The sequence below is a fragment of the Microtus pennsylvanicus genome, chromosome 1, assembly GCF_037038515.1.
Source record: "Microtus pennsylvanicus isolate mMicPen1 chromosome 1, mMicPen1.hap1, whole genome shotgun sequence".
Taxonomy (NCBI): domain Eukaryota; kingdom Metazoa; phylum Chordata; class Mammalia; order Rodentia; family Cricetidae; genus Microtus; species Microtus pennsylvanicus.
The window spans coordinates 120868407-120893527 of NC_134579.1; the positions used below are offsets into that span (position 1 = coordinate 120868407).

Genomic DNA, 25121 nt, shown 5'->3' on the forward strand with positions numbered 1-25121 from the left:
TAGTGTACATTGATGTGGCAGAATAATTCTTGGCCTTATTCATTTTGACACCAAGAGAAGAAAAACAGCATTCATTAAATTTACCTTCAATCTTTTGCTAAAACCAAACCACACCCAAGAGTGAACTTTCTCTAGGCTTGGAAATGTAGCTTGGTTAGTAGAGGGCTTGTCTGGTGTGCAGAGTCCTGGGTTCCATCCTTAGTTTCACACATGGTGGTGTGCACGTATAGTCATTTCCAGCACTCTGGAGGAAGAGGTAGGACTAAGAGTTAATCTTTGTCAGTTGTATAGGGAATTTGAGACCAGCCTGGGCTATGTGAGATCCTCCTCCACAGACAAGCAAGCAAAACATTCAAGCAGACTTCAGGCCCTTCTCCAAACTTCCCTTCAGGCAGTTTTGTAAGCTTTTCTTTGAAGCATGTTCTAGTGCACTGTGTGAGAAAGATGCTTTGAGTGTATGGGCCCCAGAACCAGCCTTCTCCTCCACGTGTTCACTAGAAGCTTCCTCAGACACTGTCTGGGAAGCTAGCTGTAATGGTACTGCAGTGGGAGGTGGCTGTTTAGACAGGTGCCGCATGCTGAAAGTGTCGTCTTTGTCATGTCTTGTCAAGTGCTTACTGCATGTAAACAGTAGAGAGAATAGACCAAATCTGGGCATGTTGTAACCGCTGCTTAGCCATTAGCAACTAATGTCCAGAGTTGAGCAGTCAATGCTGACTGACTGAGTCATTTGGCTAAGAACAGGCCTGCTCATTCTGAAGTAATCGAGTCTGAACCTGTGAAGCCTGTCCCCAGATGAGGTAAAACGTTAGCAGACAGAGAGAAGCTCATGTGTGTGGATACAGAGAACCAGCGCGGATGCTTGTCTGTCCAGTAAAGACACTGAAAAGATAGTTCTTATTTGAAGAACCAGACAATTCCAGCATGTGATGATAACGGCTTGATTTAAATTTGCTTTGGATTGTCAGTTTGTTCTTATGTGTACACATGTCTGAATTATACGTGCTTGACCTTAAGGAAGGCGGCAAATTAATACTAGTTGGAACATTTGGTTGTTTACCCCTTGAAGCTGGGTCTTGCTCTGAGGCTCAGGCCACCCTTGAACTCCGACAGCCGTGTGTCTGGCTTCCTCGAGCAGCTCCAGCCCTGTTTCTATATGCACTTGTTTAGTAAGAGGAGATATCAGAGTGCCACTGTTTGCCAGGCACTGTTTACAGACGTCTGAATCTGATTTGTGGATTTTAAGCTCTAGTAGGGGAGATAATAAGGAGTCGGCCACAGGGTACGAAGTACGTCATGTGCTGGCTGGTGCTGTGGAGAGTGAAGCTCCGGGGGAGTGGAAGTCACCTTCACACAGCACTCGTAAGCCTTCAGAGGCGGAGAGAGGGCCAGCTGCCTCACTCGGACTGTATGTCTAGTGGAGAGCATGCGGGGAGCAGGGGGATGGACTGGGTGTCTGGAGACAGTTTGGGGTCCTGAGGAAAGGATACAGAACCCTCTGTCTCCCACACTGAGAACTACCAGGCTGGGATGGAGAGCAGGCAAGGTGGTGTTGGTAAGGGAGGTGTGGCCTCCATGAGGTTTTCTGTGCCATGGATGACCAGCAGCTGTGCTGTCATCTCGAAGCTGTTGCTTGGAGGTAGAGTGAGAGCAAGACTGAACACAACTTGGAGAAACAGAGTATTCGCCACATTTACTGGTATTCAGTCATTTTTTCTTTTGATTTTATTTATATTTTTGTTTTCATATCATGCCATTTGTGTTTTTTATATATAAAGCTATTTGTGTTTCCTATTCTTATAGGTAAGATTTCTACAAATAAGAAATGAGGACTATGAGATAGTGTACTACTGCCACCTAACGTTTGCAGCCTTGTGTGTGTGATTATGGCTGGCCATCCAGCCTTGATAGTTGCTTGAATACAGAATGCTAGCAAATTAATTGAGGTTTATTTAATTGCCTTCTTATTAGGCTCCTGTATGGATACTTAACATGTTAATTGAATTGTACAGAAATAGGGTTGTGAGTTGAAAATTAATTTTATTGGCATCTTGATCTTTATTAAATTAAATTCAACGGATATGTATTTGTTTTGATCGGCCCTATTGTCCTTCTGTTCTCATGATTATTATGTTCTGATGGGTAGAGGACAGAATTAAAACAACATATAGTAAACAAACAAGAAAACAATCAGCAGACAGGGAAGCAAACAGGACAGCAGGCGTTGCTATTTGTAAACAGAGCCTGTCATTAAACAGCAGAACAGAGTCTGGAGGTGATGGCCTTAGGCTGTGTTGACTGCACCATAGCAGCCTCTGCTACTGGACAGGAAGGCTTCCCCTGTAAACACCGTGGTGTGGGAGATACCTATCTTTAGGGAAGACTGATTGCTCTGGAGGGCTATATTCTGGACCACCTTTTGTAATTTTCTGTTTTCTGTGGCCTTTTACCAGAGGTTGGAATTGGATGGGTTGGTTTGCTATCCATTTTAAAACATCTCACAGGAAGCTGATCTAATACTAATCTGGAGCTGTATTTCAGAGGGACACATGTTTTGATTCTACCTGTCGTAGTAACACATGCCTGCCAGTGACATCCTGTCACTTCTATAGCTAGTTTTACGTCACTTGTGGGTTTTTTGTTTGTTTGTTTTTCTTTTGGTTTTTCGAGGTAGTTTCTCAAGTTCTGGCTGTCCTGAAACTCACTCTGTAGACCAGACTGGCCTTGAACTCAGAGAGATCCACCTGCTCTGCCTCCTGAGTGTTGGGATTAAAGGTGCACATCATCATGCCTGGCTTGTATAAGAAGCAAGAATGCCAGCCCCAGCCTGCAGAAGGGTTCTGTAGAGCCTCATATGGCACTCTGTGATCCTTGAGTAACACTCTGGGTATTTGGCATTCATCTTTGAAGTAAAGTAAGAAGCCTTATCTTGAGTCACTGCTGTGTAAGCTGCACTGTGAGCAGAGGTATGGGGGCTGGACTGTGCAGTGCTCTGGCGCAAATCGCAGAAGCTAATGGCAGCTGGAAAACAGGCAGTTTTACTCACTGCACACAAGTTTTCTTTTTGGGCACATTTTGTTTCTAGTAGAATTGTAAAGTATACTTCGACAGAGCATGGTATAACACCGTCCCAGCACTATGGAGGTAGAGGCAGGAGGATCTCTGAATTTGAGGCCAAGCTAGCTTGGTTTATCTAGCAAGCTCCAGGACATAGAGAGACCCTGTCTTTAAAAAAAAAAACAAAAACAAACCAACAACAAAACACTACCCTAAAAGTATGTGCAGAATAGCCATAGGATTCATCTTTGCAAGTGAAGGCTGTCAAGGTTTAAGGTCTGCCTATTTAGCAAATAGTCAGAACATACCCACCACATTTAATACTCTTTCCTGATCCTGTGTGAAAGAAAACAAATGAAAGACGCTTTACCTGTTATGGTTTTTTAAAAATGCTCAAGATCCCCGGCGGCAGTAGGCAGCAGAAATGCTGTAGGTCCCCAAATGGTGGTAGCTGGCCATGCGGTGGCAGGCAGCGGGTCCACAGAGCAGCTAAGTCCCAGGCAGAGATGGCTGCCGGTCCCCAAGTGGTGGCTGGTCCCAGGCAGGGAGACACATGGCATGCAGGCTGGTCCCAGTGTGCCTGGGGGTGTGAGTAGGCGGCAGGTAGAAGGCACATGGATAGGCACATTGTACAGAATAGAATTGGATATTTATTACTTAGAGGAAAGGGGAGCGGGGAGAAGGGGAGCAGAGAAGCCAAGATGGCAAGAGGAGGGGAGGGCCCGCCGGGAGTGGGTGTGTCTTGTCTCTTAAAGTGACGAAAATCATAACATTACCTATTATTAAAGAGTTTAATATAAGTTGGGAAAGTATTTTTTTCAAAATAATGTTTCATGTTAACTGTGCAAGAATCATTTAATCTTAAAAAAACTTTTGTTGTTGTCATGGTCTTTTTGTTTATTTGTTTTTGTTTGGTTTTGGTTTTTCAAGACAAAGTTTCTTTGGGTTAACAATCCTGGCTGTCCTGAAACTCAGTTTTTTAGACAAGACTGGCCTTGAACTCACAGAGATCTGCCTCCTTAGTGCCGGTTTTAAAGGCATGTGCATCACCACTGCCTGGGTTCTTATTTTTCTTTTTAAAATTTTTTTATTTTATATGTATGAATGTTTTGCTTGAACATATATGTGTATGTGGGTGGGTGCGTGTGCACACACTGCATGCATGCCTGGTACCTGTGGAAGCCAAAAGAAGGCTCTGGGGCCCATGGAATTGGAGTTCAAGATAGTTATAAGCTGCCATGTGTGTGCAGGGAATTGAGCTTGGAATTTCTGAGGTCAAGGAGAGAAGAGACATTCACAGGTGATCTGATTTTAAAACACTCCTACCCCACTTTTAAATACTAAGGAAACATCCCAAGTCAGAAATTTGATTTATCGCAAAGTCCCTCTGTCTCTGGTTCAAAATTCTCCTTTAAGGGAAACCACAGAACGAGTGCTGCTCCATCCATACTGTTCACTGCCATCTGAAATCTCCTGGTATACTAGTCACAGTATGGTGATGATTTCAGAGGAATTGTGGCTTACCAAGGTCAGATTTACCTTAATTGAGCTTCCCCAGAGCCGACCTGATGGCCACAGACAGCATCTGTGGAAAGTCAGCTGCACTACTACCCACTGCACAGAGTCATGAAACTCCAGAGCTGGACGGAACCAGCTCCTCTCTGCTTCTTCTGGACTTGGGTCATTCCTGTTTCTAGCAGGCTTCAGCACCACCCCACCCTCTCCTGCAGGGCAGACTGCATCAGCCCCCAGGAAGTTCAGGCTGTAAATAGCTAGAGAACTGACAGTGCTTCAGAAAAGTTATTTTGTGGATTAATTAGACCATTCTGTCTTTTAACACAGACAGAATTTAAATAATGGTTTGCATTTTTTTGTTCCTACTTCATAGTTTGACATCCACATTTTTCAAGCTCTTATTTACAAGTTAATTATATTTGGTTGAGGAAGCCTATAGGAGTTCTCCACAGCTAAAGAATTCCCCTGACCTCAGTGGAGGCAGAGTAGCCAGCCCTACTGGGTGCAGGCTTATCCCTTCGTCTCCATCACACTCAACAGTATGCTTGGTGGGGGTGTTTACTAACAGATTCTTGAGTCCTTTTCCTTGGGATTTTACTGGGATTTGGGGTTCCTGAGAAATTTTTCCTGGCTTTCATATACCTGGAGGTTCAGATTGGAACTTTCCAAGGTCTATAATTCTGTTAACATTGTAGTCCTCATAGACCAGTTTCTTAATTCTAGGTCATTTTTTTTAACCTTATAGAAGACCACACCTTTTATTTCCTTAATTTCCTTATCATATGAAGATTCTGTGTGTCCACCTCCTAAGAGTGTGGGTTTTGTGGCTGGATATAAGAGATCGCTTTCCTCGCTATCTCTGCTGCCGGTACCTCCTGCTGTTACTGCACTGCCACTGCCCTCAGCATTTCATGTCCACACCGGGCTCTTCAGCATGGGGCAGGTGTGGGAGAGTGTTGACAGCATCTGGAGGTTGAGATTCTCAAAGGAGTTCAGGCTCGATGGCTTGAGATGTCCTTACAGGAAGCTGTAGCAGAGTTAGATCCTGCAGAGACGAGTTTGGAAAGAAAGCGCTGTTCCCAGCAGTTATTCCGGCAGCTCTCTTCTGGTTGCTGGCCTTTACCTTCATAGTCTTCTAACTTCAGGTGATTTTCATACCTCACCTGCCCCATCTGAACTTTGCTTGGGAAGTAAGATGTTCATGAAAATGTGCACTTAATGTGATGCTGTGAGGTCACTAAGTGACATTCAGTATTACTTAAAAACATTGCTGCATTAGGACTTCAGAGACTTAACCACCACTAATTTGGAGTTAATGCCTTATGTTCTATAGCTAGTATATAATTATAAAATAAGTTGTTTTATAGGGTAAACACAAAGAAAACTATTTGAATATAGAGACAACATGAATACATATAATGTAGCAAGTGTATCTCTCAGTCTTTACTTGCATGTATATTCTTACATGCTCCTAGGAAGAATTTTGTGCAGTCTGCCTAGAAGCAGATGTTTCATTTGTCCTGGCTATTGTACTGTGGCTGGTGTCCATTGGTCAATGTGAACACTGAAGCTGTGGTTGCATGAGGAAGTCATTCTGATGAGCTCACTTTGTAGCAACACAGATAAAAGTGCTTTGGAGGACCAGTGCATGTGTGTCTAGAGGACTGATAGCATCCCAAGTGTAGCAGCCTCGTTTCTGTCAGGGAACCACAGCAACCAGACATCTCTGAAAAACTAAGCTAAGCATAGGAGTGGCTTTTTTTGTAGTGAAAATAAGTTCTAAATAGCTCAGAAGGCTTCTGAATTTGTAGCAGCCAGTGTTCGTGTCATTAACTCCACCTCAGAGTTCCTTTCTGCCTTGGGCCTTGCTCTTGCTGCTCTCCCCTTTGGGCAGCCTTGCCTATCCACCTAGCTCATGGTAGCATTGGGTCTCAGAACCAGAGCAACTTCTCCATAGTGGTCTTCCCCTTAGTGTTTGCTCTAGTTATTAATTAGTAGACAACAAGCTGCTTCACACCTAGTGGCACAGGTTACAACCATTTGATAATGTTCGTAGACTCTCTTAGATCACAGATGAAGAAAGGATATAGAAGATCATCTTGTCTTCTCTTGTGGAGCAAGTACTGTTGAATGTCTTGATGTTAAAACTACCCAGAGATGCTTTTAGTCACAGACTGGAGTGAGCTAGCACTGTGGCTGGAGTTCTATAAGTGGCCTCTTTATGTGCTTGGATTCATTTCAGGATAGTGGTCCCAGTGTAATCACACCTATTATCAGTCCTCTAGCATAACCTTTGTGACCTAGCCTGTAGTTGACATGGTGTTACTTTTACTCTGCTTCTTGGTTGAAACATCCGTGAATCCTGTTTTCAGTGGAAAGAGACAGAGGCCTGTTGATAAGTAGGAATGGTGTTAAGGAATTTGGGTTCTTACTTTAAACTGCTTTATGTAGTAGTATCACAGGTTGTCACTGCTTGCCTTCCTACTTCTAATATGGGCGCAGTGTTTTTATGTAGATAAAAGTGTTATTGCTATTAGTGTAATTAGATATGAAATATGGTGGTTTGAAAGAAAATGGCCCACAAAGGGAGTGGCACTATTAGAAGCTGTGGCCTTGTTGGAGGAAGTGTGTCACTGTAGGAGTAGGCTTTGAGGTTACCTGTGCTCAGGCTATGCCTAGTTCAGTTCACTTCCTGTTGCCTGAGGATCAAGATGTAGAACTCTTGCCAGGCAGTGGTGGCACATGCCTTTAATCCCAGGTAGAGGAAGGTGGAGCTCAGTGAGGTCGAGGCCAACCTGGCCTACAGAGTGAGTTCCAGAACAGCTAGAACTGTTACATAGAGAAGCCCTGTCTCAAATAAGAAAGAAATAAAGAAAGGGAGAGAAGGAGGGAGAGAGGGAAGGAGGGAGGAAAATAGGGAAGGAGGGAGGGAGGAAGGGAGGGAGGGAAGGAGGGAAGGAAGAACCAAAGAGTTGCTGTGGTCATAGTGCCTCTTCACAGCAATAGAAACCCTGACTGAGACACAAAACTAGGTAAAATTTGTTTCATGTAAAGATGCTTCTTGTTCTATGCTGATGTTTTAGTCCATGGAATAGAGATGTGTGAACTAAGGCCATAGCCAGTTAGTATCAGAGTTGGTATTCAGTATCCTGTCCCTTGTAATGCCTCTCATGAAGATGCCGTGTATCCTATTGTATAATTACTGAGTGCTTGCATCTTTCTTTACGTTATGTTAAAAAATGTCACTGTGTAGCTTTAGAAGGTGCAGTTACCCAACTACCTCTTGCTGTTTCACCCTCAGTGCTTTATCACCAGAGTTAAAACTTTGTGCTTGATGATTGTCATCTATAGTGATATTTCATCTGTATTTTAATAAATAAAGCTTGCCTGAAGATCAGAGAGTAAAAAGCCTCCTTGGTCAGCCTTACAGACCAGGCAGTGGTGTGAGACACACTTTTAATCCCAGTAGCCATACTAATTTGCCATAGAAGCTGGGTGGTGGTGGTGCATGCCTTTAATTCCAGCACTAGACAGGAATATAAAACAGGAGGATACTCAGCTCAATCTTATTCTGAGGATTTCTGGAGGCAGGATTGCCATTTTTGTCTGAGTTGGAGGTAAGAGCCAGTGGCTGTTGTGCTTTTCTGATCTTCTGGTTGAACCCCAGTATCTGTCTCTGGGTTTTTATTATTTGTGCTATTTTGGTGTCCAACGTTTGGGGTAAGAATTCACAAAAAAGCCATTTGCCTGAGGCTTTTTAACCACTGGCACAGGCCAGAGGTGTGTGTGAGGCTCCTGCCAGCGTAGCAGGTGGGGCTCCACATCCAGCTATCTCCTCCCAGCCAGATTTTTTAATTTCTTCCCCAAGCCTCTCAATTCCCTATGTGTTTTTCAGACAACCAGCTCACTCTCTCCCTCTCCCTCTCCCTCTCTCTACCTTGGGTTGTGGGCTCTTTCTGAACTCCCTTCTCGGGGTCCTGCCAAACTAGGGAGCTGCCTTGAAATCCAGTCAAACTTTTCCTGTTCTACGCAGCAGCAATAAACCCATTGTTGGTAGATTTGGTAAGACAATTGGGAATTCTTAAAGGGAAGAATTAGTTAAAAGAGAGAGGTTCCCCCCCACATTAAAAACTGGGGAAAACCATTACAATGGAGAAATTTGGGTCTGCATATGATAATATGCTAGACAATTTGGAAATGGAATGATTAAATGAGAGGATATCTAATTTAGATGGGATTTATGTAATGTCAGTTGTAAACATCAGCATTATCATTTTTTGTCTTATCACTAAAAATGTTGATTAATCTTAGTGCTAAGATACAGGCTTTAGAAAAACTTAATAAATCAGATAACAGAGATATTCAAATTCAGACAGAAGAATTTAATGGAGAGCCAATTTCAGCCTTGAATTATAAGGATAAGAGAGTAACAGCCTAAGATTTTCAGACAACCAACTTTAATATATCTGGTAACCTTACAGGAATTGCCAAATGGCAGAGGCTCTATTACAACTAATTGGACTCCTGTGCATTGTTAGATTTAAGGAGATTCAAGGAAACAGTAGCCTCATATGGCATGCAGTTACCTTTTGTGAAGCACACGTTAAACTTGTGGTCAGTTTGTAATAGAATTATCCCTAACAACTGGATAGATTTGGTTAAAGGTGTTTTAGAGTCTGGTCCACAATTACAGTGGAGTACCTGGATCAGAGAAGAGGCTAAGATTATTGATCAACAGAGTAAAGCTAGAGGTAGGGACATCTTCCAAGATCAAATTCTTTGAGAAGAAGACTATGCTTCTATACAAAGTCTATGGATGATGACCACACCTTGGATTTATGCCACACAGCAGCTTTGAATGCTTGGGGCAGAATTGGAGAAATAGGAAAGAAGATTGAGTCATTTACTAAAGTTGTGCAGGGCCCAAAGGAAGCCTTTATAGATTTCTTACAAAGTTTGACAGCAGTAAATGGAATGATACCAAATTCATAACTAGACAAATAATAATTGAATCTCTGTCTTTTGAAAATGCCAATTCTCTATGCAAAAGCATAATTAGGCCATTAAAGGTAAGGTCAGCACCTTTCGAGGAATGGATTCAAGGTACAATTAATATAGAATCTCAAGAACATGATGATGCAGAGGTGTAAGGAGAACATGATGATCCAGAGGTGTAAGGAAAAGTCGAAATGTCGAATGTTATAATTGTGGCAAACAAGGTCACCTTAAAAGGGATTGTAGACAGGGTGTTCCTAGAAACAATGTTTTTTTTTTTTCCCCTAAGAATAATTCATTCAAATGTTCCTCCCTTCAGGATTATGTGGAAGGTGTGGCAAAGGCAGGCATTGGACTAATGAATGTAGGTTAATTAGGAATATTGAGGGTAATTCTTTACCATCGGGAAACTCTGTGAGGGGCCTCTCATAGTCCACCTGTCATCCTATCATAGAATATACTCCTTTCCAGAGCAACTAACGAACCTAATGCCTATTGTAAGGAACCAAACTGTTCTGGATAATAGAACAGCTTTAGGGCTGCTGACTGAGATGATCAAGCCTCACAGAATATTCCATTCAGGACTTGACCACAATCCTAAATTTTCTTTGGGTCCCCATAAGATTATCAGCACCCCCAATCATCAGGAAGTATTCTAGAAAACTACACCCACATTCCCAAAAAATGGATCATGAATGTTTGTCTTTGTTTAGTGTGTTGGTTGCAAGTTGTTATGAATAATGGCCAGGAAAAAAAGCTAAACAAGTGAGCTTAGATTTTAGTTTTGAGAAGAATAAAAGGGAAAATGCTGTGTGATAATGCTCTTGTCACTCATATTGGTTTAATAAAGCACTGATTGGCCAGTAGCCAGGAAGGAAGTATAGGCAGGGAAACCAGATTAGATGTATTCTGGGAAGAGGAAAAGCAGAAAGACAGTTGTCAGCCAGAAGCAGAGGGAGCAAGATGAGAGAATGCCTTACTAAGAAAAGGTACCAAGCCATGTGGCTAAACATAGATAAGAATTATGGGTTGATTCAAGTTGTAACAGCTAGTCAATAATAAACCTGAGCTGATAGGCCAAACAGTTTATTATTAACACAAACCTCTGTGTGTTTCTTTGGGACTGAATGTCTGCAAAACCAGATGGGTCAGAAACTTTGTGCTACAATCGTTTGTCGACACTGAGTAGCAAGCATAGTTACTCAGTTAACCTCTTCAGATAGGCATTGCAGACCATCTTAGACCATCTCAGCTCCACTGGACAGACTCCATGGCTGACTCTGGCCTTCTTGCAAGGTGTCCTCACGGTTAGTAGTTGGTGAAACTGTTGCCTGGGATGTCAGCCGAACCAGCTTGGGGATTCAGCACATGCTGCTTCTCCGTGTGGGCTCAGTCTCCTTTTGCATGGCTGTGTTCCAGGAGTGAACCTCCTGACAGGTTTTAGGCTCCAGACTTGAAGACTCCTACTGTCAAATCTGTTCTACTCGTTTCTTGTTGAAGCAGTCACATAAAGCTGCCTAGACTTAGAAGCAGGAATAAACACTTGATAGAGAGAGTGTCAGTGTTGTATTATAAGAAGTAGTAGGGCTGGACAGTAGTGGCACATGCTTTTGATTCCGGCATTTGGGAGTTAGAGGCAAGTAGATCTCAGTGAGGTTGAGGGCAGCCTGGTCTACAGAACTTGTTCCAGGACAGCCAGGGCTGTTACACAAAGGAACCCTGTCTCAAAAACACCAAAAAGAAAAAAAAATAAGAAAGAAAGAAAGAAAGGAAGAAAGAAAGAAAAGAAAGAGCATATAGAGTAGTTGAGTGCGTAGGTATCCAAGGAGTCAGGGCACCGCAGGCACTGTGACCTAGCTTGATCATGCTGTGTACACAGGTAGTCTTGACCGTTAGGATCTGGGCTCCACACTGACCAAGGCTTGCTTAGTCTGTGCTTCCCAGTGATAAAAGGAGAGAGACGCTCAGCCATAACAGACAAGGTAAAACTGTGTTTGGAGATGTACCATGGACATCTGAAATTAAAGGCTGCTCTTGTGCTAAAAGAGAGACAAGACATTGTGGAACCTGCCAGAAACGGTTATGACTTTAACTGCTTGTTGCCTTTCAGTTATGAGAATTTATGCTGCTTTCCCAATGCTCTTTCTCTGAGATTTGCAGGAATTTTTTTGCTCTTTATTGTAGATGATCAGTGGAAATCAGATTTATGATGTTTTTCAAGCATCTCTAGTTAAGGTTTTTTCCTAACTGCAGCTGGGCAGCATCGACGCTGTGCCTGACCCTTCTAGTGCGTTACCCTCCCCATCTCTCTGGAAAGGTAATGCTGCACAGATAAAGCTGGCTACAGAAACCACATTTCTCTGGGTAAATAGCATGTTTAGTTTGACTACAGGACATCTCAAAATACTACTGCTGTGTGATATCCTAAAAGAGCATTTTTTCCCCAGAGATTTTATGTTTTGGACTTTGATAGTAGCATTACACCAGATATACTGCAGAATGACAGATGGAGCTCTCCAGTGCCATGAGTGAATTTGGCAGGTTCTGGAGACATGTGAATAAGAACACGACTGAATGAAAGAACAGGATAATACTTGTTTTGGTACTGATCTTTCTAAATGTGATATTGGGACTTCGAGTGAACACATGCACATATAGAAAAGTACATGTATAAAAGTATATTTCTATATGCATGTCTGGAAAATATAGAAAAGTGAAAGTCTTAACCATAAACTGCGCAGTCTCAAAGTGTTTGTGAATGTTGACAATTACCTAAACCAGTGCCTTGCTTGTGGCAGTCTGTCTGATGAGGAGTTTGAGGACATGTTATCAGCATGTTTGTCTACAGTGCTGTGGCAGAGCCCCTCATTTTTCTGTGTGGTAGAATGAAGCTTACTTCCTTAGGCCGATGGTGGTTACCTTTCTACTTCCCTGTGTATCCTGCGGGTGTTTCCATGGGATTTTGAGATAGCATCTCTCTTTTGGAAGTAATATGATCTTAACTGGTGCATATGTACAGATTATGCTTATTTTATGGATAATTTCCACAAAGAATTCTCTTTCCTAATAATTCTCCTTTTTCCTCTAAAATAAACAGTAGGCTTGAGTGAGCACAACTTCAGTTTATCCCCAGTGTGTCTCAAGCTGGGAGGTTTTGTGCCCCAGGGATGACAACTAGACACTTTTTTGGTAGTGACAACTAGAGATTGGATGCTTTTGTCATTTAATGCATAGTCAGATGCACAAGGCAGCTGCACTTTTAGCATTGCCTGGGTTGTAAAACCTGAAAAGGAAACCCACAATGGATGCTTTTTAAGTGTTTTTGTAAGTCTCTGGCATTTGGATGCATGTTTTTCACATATGTTTAAGTGAAAAATTACACATTAAGTTTCAGGTGCATTTGCTCTTTCCTGTTTATTTTTCTGGTTATTTCTTTCCTTGCCCAGTTTGCGTGTTTTAAAAGTGGCTTAGATACTTAAAGAGCTTATGTTGTATGGTCAGTGTCATGTCCTGACACCCCCCCCCCCCGCCAGCCCACCAGGACAAAACAGAAAGTGGGCAGGTGTATGGATTGTTCATCTGCTGCCACACTCACCGGGCGCTGTGGCTCTAGCGGGTGGTGGTGGGGGGCAAAGCCTGGAGCTTGGCGTGAGAACCAAACTTCCAAGATAGTTATTATTCTTTCCAGAAACACCTTTCTACCTTTTTGGTAGAAAAGAAACCCCCCAAGGTTTCTCTGTGTAACAGGCATGGCTGTTCTGTAACTTACTCTTTAGACCAGAATGGCCTCGAACTCACAGAAACTCACCTGCCTCTGCCTCCCGAATGCTGGAATTAAAGGTGTGTACCACCTCCCACCTGGCAACAGTCTTGACTTTTAAAATGGCTGTTCAGTTTTAGTGACCTTATCTGCTCATTGATAATTTTAAAAAAGTAGACATGTTGTTAAAGGTACTTATTGTCTGGAGAATGAGGGTTCAAGGTATCAAACACCTTGCTACCTGGAAACTTTTGATCAGGTTGTTGTAGAAAACAAGCAGTGGAAAATTGAAACTGCATAAAAACATTCTTAACCTGAAGTAAAACAAAACAGCACAGATATTTTCATGTTATCCCAATGTGGCCAAGATGTTTTTACCCCCTTAAATTCATGCAGGGTATAGTCACTTTCAAAGATGGAGATTGAGTTTTATAATTAATGTTTAGACCATTTTTCCAAATTAATAAGGAAATGTTTGTGTTGGAAAAGCAGTTTTGCCCATGATCCCAGAGTCTCTCATACTGTCTCATAAGACCTTTTGGAGAAAGCACCATTGTGGTGCATAATGTGGTTTGAGCTTTGGGTAAGGACCCCTAAGGTATATGTCCTTCCTGTCTGTCTATGCAGGGCCTCCTGTGGGAGGTGCAATTTCTGGCTTCTGGGTGTATTGTGGCAGGATGGGGCAGGGAAGATGGAAAGAGGCAGTGTGAGGGCAGCCATTGTCTTCTAGTTTCATCTTCTCGCCTTTTGGAAGTAGCTCTACCCAAAGGGGTGGGTTTATAGTATATCACCAAATTATCCTGCTCAGAATATCCTCCATTACATAAGGTAAATCTTTTAAATATTTTCTGCCAAAGGAGAATTTATAGTCGATTTGTGTATGTCTAAATTATGCTGGATTAAAGACCACAAATTCAGTTTTTAAAATTACTGGAAAAATCACAGAAATGTAATGTAAATGAAGAAGCTCAAGATATTTAAGGTAATTACACTACACTGATGCTGACTGACTGGAAAGAGAGGCAGGTAAACTGCAGTATTTTCCTGCAGGTCAGTCGGTGGTCTGTCCCTCCCCCAGTCCCTCCCTCTCACCCTCCCTTCTTCCTTCCTTCCCTCCACTACCCCCCTCCCAAAGTTAAAAGGTCCTGAGTTTTTGTGACTGTGGCTTAGGTTTGTTATCTCCCAGGAGGTGACAGGTGCATATATATTCTTACTGACAACAGTGTCATAACAGCATGGGATATAGACTTATATCTCATTAGCCAACTCTACTGGTGTTTTTCAACCATGATTGATGGGACATTCTAAATTTATAGTGACAGTGTGTCCTCATTGATACAATGATAGCCTATAGAGTTGATAACTAGAATCAGCAATGTGTCAGGAAGAGGATAAAGAGTTAATGACACTACTAATAAAAGTGTCTTCTTGGGGTTGAGATCTCATACTTTAGTTGCCGGTTTTTAACACGGTAAACTTTTAGGAGACTCCCTCGTGGAGCGTAGATCTGTGGCAGCATCTGTGGTAGATCCTGGCCCAGCACTGACCTGTAGCTCTTTCTGTAGACAACGCTGGCCTTGAATTCACAGAGATCCCCCTGCCTCTGCCTTCCAAGTGCTGGGATTAAAGATGTATACCACCACAGCTTGGTGAGACTAAAGTTTTTTGAAAAATTGCTAGTTATATACAATGTTGATTTTCAAAATGTACTTCCCACTATTTTAACTATACTCATTTCCACATCTGGCAAATCCTTTTTTCTTAACTACCAATCTCTGTCCAAACTATGGCTGTCAACACGCACACTTGGTCTCACAGAGGGTGCAACCCCGTGGGTGTGAAGGATGATCCGTTCTGGAAGCGCTGTGGCAGAATGGCCTGTACTTGCTGCCAGGGCCTCTGCTTTCACAGTTGGAACCTTTGCTAGTGTCTGCACACTAGTCCAAGTGATGAGCTCATGTCATTATTCTGCATTCTTGTTTTTGGTTTTTCGAAAGAATATTTTTAAAAGCTACATTAAGCCAGGCAGTGGTGAAGCACGCCTTTAATCCCAACACTCAGGAGACAAGAGGCAGGACCTCTGTGAGTTCAAGGCCAGCCTGCTCTACAAAGCGAGTTCCAGGACTGCCAGGGCTGTTACACAGAGAAAATCTGTCTCCCCCACCCCCAGCCCCCCGCAAATGCTTCATTAAAATAGGAAGCTTGGAGCAGTGTTTTAAAAATGAAAACAAGCTATTTGTAGTGAAACTAAGTGAGAGAATATGCAGCAAGAAGTGTCTTACAGTGGAGGGAGATGGAGAAGTTTTAACAGCACCGACAGCCAGCCCATAGCCCATAGAAGCAGAAAAAGAAAGGCCAGTAGTAATTAGTTAAAAAACCACCAAAGAAACAAACACGTAGGGTTTGTGTACTTCACAAGACTGCCACAGTTCCATCCCTCAGGGAAGACAGGGCACGCAGAGCAGACTGAGGTCTCAGAGAAAGAACCTTCTGTATGATGTTCAAGTTGTCTGTCTCCTTCTCCCTTCTCTTTTCTCTTCTTACCCCCTGCTCAACTCCTTCCCCTCCCCCATGTTATTTTTGCTACATTTGCTGTTTTAACCTGTCAGTTACAAAATAATTACTATGTCACTGTGGCTGGCGGCTCATATAGGAAAAAATCTGCCGTCTCTTAATCAAAGGTGATTACAGTTTCCCCTGTCTGTAAATGTGCTTGTTGAGGAACAAGAATGCATTAGTCTCAGGCTGATGTGGGAAATGAAAGGCAGCAAGAAGTGGCACCATCGTTGTCACTCCAGGCGTGTCTAATGAATCGTGTTTCCATGTTCTCCTGGTCACGCCAGACAGTGCCCTCTGCCAGGGCTAAGCCTCCTGTAAAATGCTCTGTAAGATTATTGCAACAAGAACAAAAATGCTGCCTGAGTGGAGGTTGGGGTAGAATGCCGATAAGATGGCTACATTTCAAACAGTTCCAGCTGGGAGGATTACTCACAGTGATAGCAGTGACAGACAACTGTTGGAGCTTTAGTGCAAGAGGCAATTTGGGGACCTGTCCTGTCAAAATTTTAGTAGCATGCTGGAGTGTGTGTTTATGTTTCAAAGCAGGTTGCCTCTGAAGAGTAGAAGGAATAAATGCTTTTAATTTTTACTGTTTAATTGCACAACATTGAAATGCAAAGATTGAGTCTTCTTGACTAACATGAGACCATCTTAGAGGAAGTTTATATGAAGCATTAATGCATTTAAGTGAAAATGCCATAACTGATTTATGTGTGTGTATCATACATGTGTGTGCTTTATAATATGTGTATTTTTATGTGTTCATCATATATATCAACCATATGTGTGGTTTGTGTTAATATTGAACATTTCTTGGTGCCTGGAACAGTAGCTCATACCTGTAATCCTAGAACCCTGGAAGCTGAAGCAGGAGGATTGTCATGAGTTTGAGGCTAGTCTGGGCTATATTGTGAGATTCTGTCTAAAAACAAAAATTTAAAAAAAGCCCCACATTTATATATCATGATGATCCTCTGTAATTTCAGAACATGTAGCTGTTTAATCAACACCAGCCTTACTTAAGAGTTTAAGTAGCAGTAACGCACACTCACGAAGGAAGCCTAAAGTTTACAGTGAGGTGAAGATTGCCCTCCCAGGAGCCAGAGCTTACTGCCAAACTGGGATTGCCCAGTCCCTTGTCCATTTATTCATTGAGTAATTTAAGAACATAAAATAAAATGATAGTGGTCATTCTAAAGTGCTTGAGAAGAGTGGTGAGTGGGGATGAACTTGGATTTCTGAAGTCAGTGTCACATTTTAGGATTTCTTTTTCAGTGTGAGCAGTCACAGCAACATTGGGCTCTTTCCTGCACAGCTGTCTTCTGAAGGTCTTGCTCAGTGCATCCAGAAATCTAATTCTCTGACCTCCTTTAATAGAAAATTTACTGGCTTTACACAAGTCTTGTGATCCTTTGAAATGCTAACATGGGTCATGTCTCAACTGCCACTGTGCTGAACAGAAACCTTCATTAAAATTCTGGTTATCATGCAACTGGCAGAGGACCCATGCTGTTAGAGACTCCTTAGGAGGACGTTAGCCTGGTAAAATGCATGTCACAGCCACCGCAGGGTTGCAATCCTTTAACGCTGCAAATAGGTCAGAGCAAACAGCATGTCTGTTTCTGTTCTGTCCCTAATATTTTATCCTCTGGTCCTTATTTGACCGATGAATTGACAATGGAAAAGCTAAATGCATTTCTGATATAGATTTGCTAAGTGAAACCAAATGTTCTACATCCATGGGCAGTTCAAGAGAGCAGCGTATTGAGTGGGTTGGATTTGATATAAATAAGTCCATTTAGTTATTAATGACTTCAAATAGATTTTACAAGGCAATCAATGACAGCAAAATGGTGATCAGTCAATGATACTGTGTGTAATTGGATTTTTATGGATATGATACTATATTTCAGAATTAATGTGACATTATGCTACTTTGTTACTCAATTTTTTGTTAAGTCAATTTTTTAAAGAAAGCAGATATGTTAAAAATTCTCTATCTTAACTATTATTTGGTACAGTCTGTTGTGAAGTTGGTAAGTGTTATCTTATTGCAATGTCTGCTTATTTTACCATTCTTGGGGAATAGGTGTGAGAATTGGAAAGTTTCCGTTTTTAACTAGTTTTATGCATTGAACAGCACAATTGAAAACAAAGACTGGGGGGCAGATTCTCAGTCTCCCTTTAGATCATGTTCCCTTAGCCAGCAAATCTAACAAGGGACAGTCCTCTCCTGTGCCTTGCTTTTTAGTGTATTTGCGTTTGTGGATTTGAACAAAAGTTCTTTTCCAGTAGTTTAATGGCTACATGAGGAGTCTATTTTCCACTAGTGTACTGCTCTCCCTCCCCCATCTGGCTTTTGCAGTGGCTGATGTGCTTGCTGAAATCAGTGTTCTGGATAATAGGTTTCAGTAGTTCTAATGCCTGAGGTTAAAAAGCAGTGGGGGAGTAAGAAGTGTTTCTGATGTCTAGATGTTCATTTCAGCTGTTGCTGCAGTAGTGATACATTAAAGAAACCATGTGTCAAAGCTCAGAGGGAACCATTCTGGTTTAGATTGTGCACAGGGTGAGGATGGATGCCGGAGCTGAGTGCTGCTGTCTGTCTCTCTTCCCCACTTTCCCTCCATCTCATCACCAGTTTTGCTTATGGAACAGGGTGGTGTCTGCTGGGAAACTTCAAGCCACTGAGTGTTTGCTGCTTTGACATTTTGCCACATTGATACTTGGAACCTTTTATATGGCCTTTTGTTTAAAGAAGCATATTAATTCTGCAGGATACAGTGTTTTAGAAGTTGGGAAACATTATAAACTGAAGATTTTGAGTGTTTAGATGCTAAGCAGTGATTACTGCTATTTAAAATTTTCTTTCTAGAATAGTGTCTTCTACAAACCATTTAATACTTTCACAGTTTATCTGATCTAGCTTTGCGGTCCCAGCAAGGTGACCGTGTGCCAAGAGAATGTGTCTGCACACAGTAGCTCCAGCAGCACTTACTTTAGTTGCCATTCTTAATTCTGCTGTAACACTTAAAATAGCAGGACGGTATGTTTGCATCTAGGAATTTTTTATTTTGATTGACACTTTCCACTCTTTTATTATACAGAACTATTTAGTTTCTTGTGCCTTTTTCTTCTGATACCAAGAGTTTAAATTGATAAATATAGCCTATAAAACACTTTTCATACTACATTTTTATTCATATAGATTAATATTTAACTGGGAAGCTTGAAGTCTAGATTTAAAATGTTGTATTTATCGTCAGGCGGTGGTGGCACATGCCTTTAATCCCAGCACTCAGGAGGCAGAGGCAAGCAGATCTTTGTGAGTTCAAGGCCAACCTGGTCTACAAGAACTAGTTCCAGGATAGGCTCCAAATCTATAGAAACCCTGTCTCGAAAAACAAAAACAAACAAACAAAAATGTTGTATTTATCACTGAATGATTTGTAGGACCCATGAAGAGAAAGCCTAATATGCTCACATGTCCCTACACACATTGTGACTGTTGCCTTTGTCCTCAGTCTGTAGGTTTTTTTCTCATTCATGAGACCCCGAATCCACTGTCAGTATAGTTGCCTTACTACAGTTAACTCTTGCTTGCACCTCAGTATCAAATAGGATGAAGCGCTGCCTTGAGGTCCTCCCCCCAAATATATATTTAGGAAAAGAAAAAGAATTTTAGGACTCCATGGGCATTGGATTCTTTTGGAGTGACTTATAGGTCCATGGCAAGCATGCTATTTCCCTCAGATGCTAAGCATTTCTAAAATTATAAATCTTGGGAGCAATTTAATATTGTAGCTAGAGTTAATTTTTAGCAATCTGTCCAAATTCTTTATAATACTATCTAGATATGTTTTCGTTTAAACAATGGTGTATAATTCAAATACTTTTGGGACTCATCTCCTCAGTCTAGTTATTACTTTATAACACCTTTGCACTGCCCCCCACCCCACCCCAAGACAGGGTTTCTCTGTAGCTTTGGAGCCTGTCCTGGAACTTGCTCTGTAGACCAGGCTAACCTCAAACTCAGAATCCACCTGCCTTTGCTTCCTAAATGCTGGGGTTAAAGGTATGCACCACCACCACCTGGTTTACCTTTATTATTTTTAAGTAGAAATCCCTCAGAATTGAACTTTGAGACTTAGGATAGTTGCTTTGAGAGTATTAACAAGGACTCGTGCTTTGAAGGATGGAGAGGCCAATGGGAGTGCCATGGCTCCATGACCACACTTGAAAGGCTGAAACCTATTCTTTTTTTCCTTCATTCCCACCTCATACCTGTGGTTAATATTTACCTTTCCCTTTCTGTTCCCTGTGAGACTGAGATCAAATCCTTTGAATTAACTCATTAACTTTGCATTAGAAAAAAAAATGTGTCAAAGTTTCTTTTTATTTGGATGTCCTTTTTACTGGTTCTTTTTTTTTCTTTTTTCTTGTTTCTTTTCAGTTGTGGAAGAAGGACTCTGGGAAAATGGCCTTTCCTACGAATGTAGGACGCTGCTCTTCAAAGCAATCCACAATTTGTTAGAAAGGTAAGAAAGGGGGCAGTGGCGTGGCTCTGAGCCCAGGATTGCCCAATTCTACTTGGGCTTTAGAGACGGGGTCATTGCAGCATGATAGTTATGTGTGTAAATTTCCTGTTTGTTTTCTATTTATAGAAAAGCTTTAGGGACTGTGTATAGAATTGTGTGTGTCTTCTCTCCCCCTGCCCCAGTTAATGCATGTTTTTTGTTCGGTTTCTACTGTTTATTTCTGGAACCGTTCAGACTCACCAGTATTGGTTTTTTTTTTTTTAATGGTTTGACTACTTAAGTATATGCTTCCTAAGGCCAAGTCTGTCCTCTCTGTAAGCATAGAATCACTCATGAAAGTGGCAGGATAGTCTCTAACCCTCGCTGTAGTAGAGAGGTTGTCAGGTTTTGCAGTTATGTTTCTTGCAACAAGATAATATATTTACGTTTCATAGCTCTACAAATCTAGGGAAGTTCTTTCTCTCTTAATGTTCTTGCTGATACTGATGAGTTAGGTCTTAGCTTGGCTCCTCAGTTTGAGCCTCCCTCCCTCCCTCCCTCCCTCCCTCCCTCCCTCCCTCCCTCCCTCCCTCCCTCCCTCCCTCATTTTTTCCTTTATTTATTTTTTCCGAGACAAGGTTTCTCTGTGGCTTTGGTGCCTGTCCTGGAACTAGCTCTTGTAGACTAGGCTGGTCTCGAACTCACAGAGCTTCATCTGCCTCTGCCTCCCGCGTGCTGGGATTAAAGGTGTGCCACCACCTCCCGGCTTCGAGGCGGTTTCTTGTGGTTTGATTAGGGTTTATGTTTTTTAAAAGAACGCTGCAGAAGTGAACCTGCCCCTACCCTAGTATTACGGTAGCTGACACATAGCAGCAGTGTTAGATCTGCAGTTACGTGCTGGGAGTGGTGTTTTCTGTCAGGTTTGTGAACTGTGGCCCTGGTTGGCTCCACCCCTTTTGTTATTTGTGGCAGACCAGTAGGACTGTGGATGCTCCCTCTCTTCTAAACCATCCTCACTAGAATCATTATTGCTGTTATGACTGATAGTGATTTGAAATGTCACCGTTCCTTCTCTTACTAGTTGGCAGTCTGTTAGGAAGAAGAGGGTTTCACATTTCTGGCCTAGTCAGTCCCTCTGCCTCTTGTTTCTCTGCCTCTCTTCCTCTCCCTTCCATCTCCTTCTTCCCCGCCCCACAGATCTACTCACATACATAAATAAGCTTGGGCTCTTTGAGCTGGTCTAGTGGCACATAACTCTCATTTTATGACTTTAGAAGCAGAAGCCAGAGGATGAGGAGTTCAAAGCCACCCTTTAGAATACATATTGAGAGCTGTTCTCAAAACAGACATTCATTCCATGAATTATATACTTCATTGCTGTCATTTAGGATGATGCCCGTGTTCTTGTAGAGATGACTGAAGAATATTGATGCGAGTTGTCCTTTTGCACAGTCATTGTTGAAGTGCCTTCTTTCCTTCTGGTACAGGATTCTTCCAGGCTCTTCCGTGGTGTTCTGAAGGGTAGACATAGATTACTAAGAATTGCTTAGTTATGAGCTTCAGTGGGAATTATCGTTCCCTTCTTTCTGGAGTCTGTAGACGATGCCCTGAGAGCATCAGAGCTGAAAAGGCATTGTAGTCCTATTAAATTCATATTCAAGCTGCTGGCTAGACAGGGAGACTATCACTGTATCAACCACCACCATGCAAGCCATTTAAAAAGATTCTTCCTATCAAATGTCTCCGTCCGTCTCCACCCCCCCCCCCTTAAATATTTTGGATCCTAGCACTACTTCGCTCTGTACTTTTCCAAGAAGGTATCACATGTATGGAGAAGCATTGTTTTGATGATCAGATAATCATGAATTAAGTCTTTGACAATTCTTTGTCATTACCCCCACCAAGTAAACAAGAACAAAAGTATACCCAAACACATTCAGGAAAACAGGAAAAATTTACTGTTTGCATAATTCTTTGTCAAGTAAAGGGCTCATCAAGAATGTGTCTTTAAATGGGGTTCTACAGTATGTAGAACAAAGCATATTTTTAATATTGCAACTCACTGGGCTTTTAAATCATGATTGATTTCTTCTAGAAAACATGACTTTTTCTCAGTCCCATATTTTAGCATTTTTTTCTTTGTTGTAAAAAGCTAAAAGTACATAAAAACTGAGTGGAAGGTCATATATGTAAGTTCCTTATTCAGGGCTTATGAATTTTTATTTATAATGGAAACTAAAGCCCAGGCCAAATCGAACCATTATTTTAAAGAAATTATGTGTGACATATACAGTAAAACTTGGGTCTCAGTTTTGTTCAAAGTTGGCAACATTCAGCCTTAAATGAGAAGCCTGCTAGTTAGACGTGAAGAGCTAGGACCTTTGGTTTTGTTAAAGTGGTACTGTATTTCACATACTTTGTCAATAATTATTATTTTCCTATGAATTTCATTGTTTTGCACTATTTGACAGTCTCAGAATAGCCTGTTGGCAGTTCTCCCCTGGGAATCAATTTTGAGACAGTGAGCAGAGCAGCTTTTACCTTAGAGAGCACTTCATGACCAATCTTCCTCATTGTGACTCTTGGGTAACTTAAGGTTCTTTTGTCCTGTTAAATATTCACTCACTCTCTTTCAGACTTGAGGTGGCTACATTCTGTGACTGAAACTCCTCTGCTGGTGAGACAGGGAAGCATTGTAAATGGTGGTCCCTGGCTCTCCTAATTCACTGACAGCAGAATCTGGATGGCAAATTCATACTTTATCTTTTATTTTTTCCCCCTTCATTTAGATCACCTACTGTAACTTTTTTTGAATCTGTGATGTAGTTTAGTGTCTGTTTCTTGCTGTTTTTCGTTGTTTGTTTCTGCTCACACAAGTTCATTCTGGTTTTCTAGTGTGAGTTCTGCGATTTCCTGGCATGAAAACTGATAACCAGTTCAGTAGCAGGGCTTGTAGAATTTCTAAATCTTTTTGTTTAGTTTATCTATTTATAAAGCTTGAACAAGTGATTCATTCTGCTTTTAATTTTTTAGATTAAAAGATTAGTGTAAAGATGCTTAATTAAAAGGAAATTTCATTCACTACCTTGAAAAACTTTTGCTTAGGTCAGAGGAGTTGTGCACATTTATGAAAGGCTAACAATGATGTCACTGCAGCTACTCATTAAGAGCGGTTTCACTACAGGAGCTCAGTAATGCTGTCATTTTTACACAGAAGAGTACTGCATTCTGGGTTACTGTTGACTGGTCCTGAAGCACCACTCTATTGATATTCTGTAGGCAGTTTTAAATTGTAAGCAGTGTGACTTCAGATCCTCTCTTCTCTTGTCACCCTTCAGTGCTTGCCTGCCCTGTATTTGCACTTCTGGCTGGAGTCATTTGTCCATCTAGAAACAAACACTCCAACATGCTACTCCTACGAACATTTCCATAATGGCGTCAGAGTGGAGAGAGCATCTGTGGCTGTGGTTTTCTGTTCTTTCTAGGCACTCATTCCTAGAAATCCTTTTCCTTAATTACCCACAGAGGCAGGAGGTGTTTTGGGTCTCGGCTTCATCATCTAACGAACTGTGCAGCGTGGGCCTTGGCCCCCACACTCTGCCCTTCTCTTTATGAGAACACTGTGTGACTGGCTGCCCTTACAGCTAAGAGAAAGACAGTGAGGATTGCTGTTTTTTAGAGTGGAGTTAGCATGGTAGTCACCTGCTCCATCCTGGGATTCTGGTCTGCAACATCCTCTGTGGTCCCTCTTCCTTGAGGACTTCCGTCATGTGAGCAGGTTCTGAAGGACTTTGTTTTGTCCTCAGAATGTACTTAGTGTTAAGAATGTGATTTGCACTGAGCACTCAGAAATCTCTTTTCCTGTTACTTTGATGTTTTTATTTTGAAAGCTATTTTTTGGAGCCATATTTAGTCATCTGTAAAAAAGATTATACTGGAGATTTCATTTTCTTGTTTTAAATTTATCTTGCTTGTATGAGTGTTTTGCCTACATGTATGTCTGTGCACCCAGTATATTCCTGATGCTTTCAGAAATCAGAAGAGGGCATTGGCTCCCTATGAACTGGGATTATAGATAGCTGTGAGCCACTGCGAGTGCTGGGAACCAAACCTAGGACCTCTGGAAGTACAAGTGCTTTAACCTCTCAGCCATCTCCCTAGGCTCATACAGCCGCTATCTAATGTTCCTTTCATGTCATTGCTTGTTTGGTAATCAAACCTACATTCCTACCCTCGTGTTTGTAGTTCTTATAAAATTCACCCACTCTCCTCTTCATTATTGCTCTCCATTTGGCCCCATTCTTTTCATTTTGGTGGCTGCTGCCCTGCTTTAAATGTATTGCTATTCTCTCTTTCATCAGCCAAGTTGGGCTCAGAGATGCACTATTATTAGAAGTCAGAACATCCTCCCCTTCACAGTAGAGGCAGACTGTGTTCTTGCAGTGCTGTCTGCCTCGCTGCCCCGGCCTCTGGTACTGCCAGGCATCCTTTGCCTCTCCTCACTGGCTTCCCAGTAGAGAGCAGAGAGCTAAGGAGCTCTCAGGAGTGATGCACACCAGGTCTGCCCATACATCATCAGCTAAGACTCTGGCCACAAGGCTTAAATAGACAACAGAATGGAAACTACCAGAGAGAGACATCAAAGTTGCATGACAATGCTTGATGCCAGCGGGACAGGCAGAACTCTGTTTCATTGTCTTCCAGTTAGCTGCTGTTTATGG

General features: G+C 41.9%; 1 protein-coding gene across 4 annotated transcripts in view; it reads left to right on the top strand.

The window, feature by feature from the left end:
* Med13l (mediator complex subunit 13L) overlaps positions 1 to 25121 on the top strand; it is a 229934-nt gene that overhangs the window by 98722 nt on the left and 106091 nt on the right. For all 4 annotated transcript variants that reach the window (XM_075982008.1, XM_075982023.1, XM_075982014.1 and 1 more), the window contains one exon: positions 20337 to 20421. In XM_075982008.1, coding sequence (XP_075838123.1) covers positions 20337 to 20421 — 85 coding nt within the window. The remainder of the gene's footprint in view (positions 1 to 20336; positions 20422 to 25121) is intronic.